A 7,185-nucleotide genomic window follows, 5' to 3' on the forward strand; every position below is an offset into this window, starting at 1 on the left:
TTTTACCATTCTTAAAATCATTCAAAAATTTGCATTTTCTTTACCTTGTAAAAAAATTTAACGTTTTTCTACATTTTATACATAAAAAAAAAAAAAATACGAATTCTAAAATAATGTTTAACCTGGCGGAGTCTTGTAAAATCTTTATCTTTGTCTGGTGAATAGTTTCAGCTATAAGAAATGTCTTATCGGTGCATAAATAACGTAAAAAATTTAAAATTTATTAATCTAGTTACGATTTTTTAAAACTGATTTTAAAAAGTCGTAATCTTAGACCAGACCACCAATTTCATGTGTGCAGTTAAGGTAAAAAATGCATAAATTTACCGATACTCCGGTGAAAATTTTATTCACCTAAGTTCCGACTTCACCAGTTTAGACAGTCTTATCGGTGCAAATGATGTTTATTAATACTCTGGTGAAGATTTTTCATTTCGTTGAAAAAACAGATTGAAATTTTGTTTACAAAACTCCTGTTTTAGCTGTAGGTAATTAATCTGTATTATCCAATTCAACCTTCATCTATGAAAAGGTACCCGACCATACAATCGAGTTAACATATCTCTAGTGAATTGTATTTTTGTAGTGGTAGACAGTACTCCCCATCCAGAATTTAATCTGCGATAGAATTCGATGAATGGAAACCGCTGGCTAATTCATTACTGTTTTGTGAGAAGCTGTATTAAGTTCACTGTCGTAGTTGCTCCTGTGTTGCCATTAGCAGTCGAGTGTATGCAGGTCAACGTTGTGTGTGATCGAGACTGAGTAGCAACAGCGTGAGGAGGTAGATAACGTTGCAGTCACAAGTAGCAAGTCAACTGCTCAATGTGGGCCATCCATCTAGATAGGTGTGTTCAAATCGAAGTGGGAGTTACTGTCAAGGTAGGCGTGTTCACATCCCCTCCGAAGGTCACCCATGTGGGAGGGGGAGTGAGTAGTTACCGACAATGCCAACCTTCGTCTATGAAAAGGTACCCTAACATGAAATCAAATTAACATGTCTGATATACTAGTGAATTAGAGTTGTATTTTTTTAGTGGTAGACACACTGCACCTAAGCTTCTCTAATTGCATTGACAGATGATCAATAAATCTTTTCTTTTCAGAAAGTTCAAGAGTCTGATATTTTTGAATTCATGAAACTTCAATTGACGCTTCCTGATAAAATTGATCCCAGCGACGTCATGAGTTGGCAACACTACCTTTATAGCAAATTGGGCACCAAAAGAGAAAGCACTCAAAAAATCTCACCCGATGAACTCGTTGAAAAAATTATAGACATGGCTAAAGTCTTATACGGATTACACATGGTAATTAAAACCTGAGTTTTTTTTTTTCAGTTTGAATGTACTCAATTCAGAAAAGTGTCAGATGAAGATTTTTAAGAATTGAAATATAACCGAACTATCTAAGCACGTCTAAATAGTTGTGTAGATTAGCTAAATCTAGACAAAAAAAAAACTTTATTTAAGTGTCTTAAAATTTATTTTAAAAAAAGTTAGCGAAGAAGTTGGCTCTAAATTTGTAAAACGGGCATTTTCTAGTTGATGCTCCATTTCAATATTTTCTTCAAATATGATTTAAAAATTTCTCACGGCAAAGTTTTCTCTATTAATACATTACTCATTTGTCAGTAGATTCTCTATTCTTAAGGAAGTACAATTTAAAAAAAAAAGATGATACGACATAAATGAGAAGTATTTAAAACATAAAAGAAATAACTAGGATAACGGGATTAGATAGGGTTGAAAACACAAAATAAAGAATCAGTGCAAAATAACATTAGTTAATCGTTAAATAAATACATTCAGAGCAAAAGGAAATAAAATAGGGTTCTTTATTTTGATTCTTTTTCGAGTCAGATATCTATCTGACTCGAAAAAGAATCAAAGAATAAATTTGCTCCGCCTTCATCACGTGGCATGCGATGATACTATTTCGCTAAGTTTGGTAGAAGGTTGTGAGCAATTAACATTGAAGAAAGTTGCTATTTGGCGATGGTACGGCAAAAATATTTATTTCGCAATCTTTATGTGCATTATTTTAACATTAAATATTTTATAAATCTGATACTTCTCTCTTTTGAGTGAATAGTTTGTCCCTTTTGAGACATTTTGCTGAGAAAACAGTAGTTTTTAAATTTAAAATATATTAAATTAGCTAGAGAAGCGAAAGGTATAATAGCAGATGATAAAGCCAAGTAAGTGACTGAAAAAGAAGTCATTGTTTGCGTTTGGAGAACATTAAAGGTTGTCTCAATTTCAAGCGCGGATATTTTTCTCTTCTTACTCTCGCGCGTGAACGTACTCATAAGTCAAGAGTAGAATGAAGGAAGACGGGACAAAACTCTTTTCATCCAATAGGAGAAAACCTGTCAAGTAAAAATATGAGAAATGATCTGAGGATTACAAAATGGAATATTTTTCATTGTATTTAAAAAGCACTTAAATTAAAGATTCCTATTATGTATACTGTATAGGCACTTTGTATTTTATTATTTAGATATAATGTTTATACACATATAATGTACGCATAAAATACATATATTTTCTGCATTTGTGCTTTTTAGCAGAAATCTACTTTTTTTTTAAAAATTAAAAGCAAATTTTTTCAAAACCATCTTTTTTGATATTAAAGAATGATCTTTTGAACTATGTCTATTGTCACAGATTGATCATCCACAAGGTCAAATGAAGGGCATGGTTCGAAGCGTTGTATCTATGCAGAGAAAGAGGGCTGTTATTGCCTGTTTCAGAATGACGTCATTACATAGTTTACCGAGGTAACTCCCATCTACATCGGAATGCAGAACAACGTTTATTCATTTCAAGCTATATAACAAAGCATGCAACTACTAACACACTCTTTAAGGATTTTACTACTAAACTTATGTTAAATTTTTTGGGGGATGGAAACTGATTTATTAAAAGAAAGCTTATGACTTAAAATAAATAAAAAAATTTAAGACCATTTTTTTGATAGGTGGGTTGGATTTTAAAAATTTTACATTTTGTAAAGAATCGGTTATGAACCTATAAACCACCGAATTTCTGTGTTTATAACTTTTTATAAAATCGAAGAAAGATATCAAGTGTATAAACAATAACGCACAAGAGAAATAAGTAGCTCCCCAGTGTTGGCTTTTCTCCCATGACACTTCATGCTAAACTTTACTGCATATATATATAAACATAATTTAACCTAACCTTTTATTACCTAAACTTATGTAAACAAGACCTTCTTCAGTACTTTTTCTGTATTTTCTGAAGTTATCAACAGATGGCAGCACATACCAATGGTGTAAGGATAGCTCCTAATCGACATTTAAAATTAAAGAAATTTATGGGAAATATAATTCTCCCGACGTTCTAAGAGAGAAATGGTAGTATTTTCTCTGATATTTTGTGTGTAATTTCGTATATTTTCTAACTATACTAGTTTTTATGCCTTCTCATTTTTTTTTATTTATTAGTGAATTTATTATAATTCAAGAAGTGTGTAATTTTCGAGATATATGAACTTCCCAAACTCAGAATGGATTCTTTTTTCAGTGGATTTAATGCCTAACTTTACTTACTCTGATCTGCTTTTCTGTATGCATTACTGACTGTAATGCATACTTTTTGAAATCTTGATTGAAGTCATAAATATCTACATTATCTGAAATTACTATTTTCACTTCCGCTTTCCTCGATCATGATCTTTCAGATATTGATAAGATTTTTTTTTTCATTCAAAAAATATTTTAGAATTCCTCGTTTAGCAGATTTTCAATAAAATTTTTTTTCAAAAAAAAAGAAAATAAGGTTTTAAAAAATACGCATTAAGGTTTTGATTACGGAACATTCTGCCTGCTTCCAATATTCACTTATTGACTAGTGTAGCTTTCTTATTGAACAAAAGTTTTTTTGTCTGTTAAATACGTCATAAGGATTGTGCGTGTCATACTCTAAATTTTTATCTTAAATTAAATTTTTCTTCACAGTCTTCTAAAGATGTTTGAATATAACTATTGTATATGATTTAAGATTCTGATATTTTGTTTTTAAATAGATTTTATTATTATTTTGAATAAAAGGGTGTTTTTCTTTCCTGCACAGCAGCCAGATTTTTGAGATTATAGGGTTTATTTTAGAAAAAAATTTGGCCTGTTCACGAACTTTGTATAAAACTTTTTAAAGTTAAAACGAACCCTGTCAAAATATTTTATTGTTTTATTGTAAAAACGGAATCGGCTCATATTTTTTTTTTTAAACGGTATCGATGAAGTCTTGAATTCATTGTTTCAAAACTGTAACACCTTGAGAAAATATGTTTTTCGTGTTTCTCTCTCTCTGTCTTAAAAAAGGAAGAGAAAAAAAAACATTTTTTGCACAAATTCTCAAAAACAGGACTCGGACTTTAATTTTTAGGACTTTCCACAACATATCAAAAAGCAGTGCCTTATTTTTACTAAGTCAAAAAAACTAAAAAGAATTATGGTTTCTCAACGTCAGCAAAAAAAGTACTATCTTGTTATAAAATATGACTTTAACTTATGCGAAGTAACAATTCAATTTCGCTCGAGTAAATGAATAACCGCAATAATCCTTAAAAAATAACATTACTCTGTCATGAATTTACATTTATCTAACAATAGAACACTGTGTAAGGAATTAACCGGTACAGTTATTATTTAATTATTTTTGCCTGAACACAAAACAACCTCTGATAAATCTACGATTATAGGACCGTAGTTGAACGGCTGACTTTATTTAAAGTTTACGACAACTCATGTTCAACTCCGTTAGTCACGTCATTTTGAACCCGAAGACAAGGGAACTCCTGGATCAAGTATTGAGTGATATTTATGGAGAACAGTTTGATGAGACTAACCCGCATTTGCGTTGCATAAAGAGGAAAGCAGCGAAGACTTCCCACGATTAGCCTGACGGCAAGGGGACTCTAACCTATGATCCGTCTGCCATTGAGGATATTTTACGTCAGCACTGGGGTGGGTGCAAGTCGGGTGCTGCCCGCCAACGCTGGGATTCGAACCCTGTGTTCACCTCATTGGAAGGCAAACACTCTATCCCCTGAGTCACCACGGCTTCTTAATCTACGATTGCGATCAACTACCCTTTCATTTTACAAGACTGAACTCAGAATAGGTTAAATTCGAGATTAACCATTCTAGGTTGCATCTTACGGTATTTTTTCAACCAGCATTTTCCTTGGACGGGCACCTAAAAAAAGGACAGGGCTTTCAATTAAATGATGGACTCTACTAAATAGCATCAATGTCACAGGTGGATCAAAGCAATCCATCGAATTGTTAACTCTGTATTGCTTATACCTTTTGCATGCTGATGTGCATGAGAAATCCTTAACAGGCTCATAACAGAAAGCCTATCGGAAGAGCATGGAAGATGTTGCTATCGACATCCAAGAAACGCATGGCCATTAACTGTCTCCGTAGTCTACAATTTAACAGCCTCAGAAGGTATTTATTCTTCCCTCCCTCCTTTTGTAGATTTTTATTCTTTTATTCTTTTTTAACAATAGCTGTTCACTAACACTCGAGGTCAAATCAAGATCATGTTCATTCGTGTCTTTTGATAGATTAAAAAAAATATTACCGTTATTGATCTTCGACAGCGTTACAAAGCTTTCATTTTTATGACACCAACCACACCCACTGAACGTAAATATACGCAAGATTTTAAATAAAAACGTGATCATACGCAAACTGGTCATTTAAAACTGCGAAATCTCTCGAATGTCTTAAATTTATAGATCACAGGCCGAATGAAAACTTCGATTCTTCTTCGTTAAATCATTTTACAATAAAGAAATTATTAATAGAAAAATTTCCATAATTTTCTTACATAAGAAGTGGGGTGCGTAATAGATACTACATTTAACTCTATTATACTATTGATATAGTATACTATTTACACTGCATAAAGTTACCAAAGTGGGATTTTTGTTGCTAGAATTAATTCATTAAACTATATGTCATCGACCAGAGTTTCCAAACTTTTGCTGACACCCTCACAAGATTAAGTCTATCGTCATATGTCTGCTGTATGACACAGTGAAATCCCGCTATAGGGAACCTTCAATTGACCGAAATTTCGGTTCACTATAACCTGGACTTCACTATATCCTTACCGCAAACAATTTTGATTTATCTTTTCAAACTTCCCCCTTTTTATTACGCATTATTTAAATAAATGACTAATAAAATGAAATACAAAAATGAATGAAAAATAATACGCAGTAACGAAAATGTGTTCACTTTTACGTTTTATAACTCTTCGTATTGTGTACAAAAAAAATATTAATTTTATTATATTTTCTTTAAGTAATTTATAGTTAAATAATTATTTTCTTTAAGGTTTCTGTTCGCTTAAAAAGGTTTCGACACATGGCGAAATACATTAAAAGTAAAATGAACATAGACCGCCAATACCAATTTTGCAAGTACGACTCCAAGTACTAAGTTTAATAATTCTGTATATAGAAAATTTTTAATAATTATTTGTTTCAGGTGCAATTTACGTGTAGTACTGAAATTCATATAAACAAAATCGTATATAAATTGAATGAATCAAAGAATGCCTACATTAGAACTTCAACAAATATGTATTGGGAATGGCCGAAATTAAGAGAACGTCGACTTTCACCGGTGAATGTCAGCAATCACATAGTCGCTTTGCTGAATGTCCGAAATGTTTGTTTTTATCCGATTTCATATTAATTTATTAGCTGATATTATTATATTTATTCGATGTTTTAATATCTGCTGAGGATGAGATTAGGAGAAACATCAGTGCTCGGAGTACCGGATAAATGCATACCAGGCAGTGGCACTTGACCTTAAAAAAAAACACATTAGTGTCGGGTAGGGGAGAGTGGGGTCAATTGTAACAGGGTACGATTGTAACAGAGCAAAAATTTCGAGTGTCGGGTTCTAGATTTGGTTCCTAGGTGGCGCACAAGGTGTATTTAATAAATCTACATGTACACCCCTGATGACCACCTTTTTATGTACTTTTGAAAGAGTTACATCACAAAAGATATTTTCGCGCCACGCAAGTACTTTTTTTGGTATTAGAATATTATATTGTAACAAAGTAATTTTGTTTAAACAAATAAAAATTAGTAACCGAATATGTAAGTGGACACCTTAATTAACATTTC

The 7,185-nt window shown here is 32.1% G+C and overlaps 1 protein-coding gene across 1 annotated transcript in view; it reads left to right on the forward strand.

The window, feature by feature from the left end:
* Positions 1-7,185, forward strand: part of LOC107450496 (Ryanodine receptor) — a gene marked incomplete in the record, with an annotated part of 265,214 nt that overhangs the window by 180,064 nt on the left and 77,965 nt on the right. Inside the window, 2 exon segments of the mRNA XM_071180425.1 lie at positions 1,107-1,310; positions 2,670-2,782. Coding sequence (XP_071036526.1) covers positions 1,107-1,310; positions 2,670-2,782 — 317 coding nt within the window.

This window comes from Parasteatoda tepidariorum, chromosome 4, assembly GCF_043381705.1.
Source record: "Parasteatoda tepidariorum isolate YZ-2023 chromosome 4, CAS_Ptep_4.0, whole genome shotgun sequence".
Taxonomy (NCBI): domain Eukaryota; kingdom Metazoa; phylum Arthropoda; class Arachnida; order Araneae; family Theridiidae; genus Parasteatoda; species Parasteatoda tepidariorum.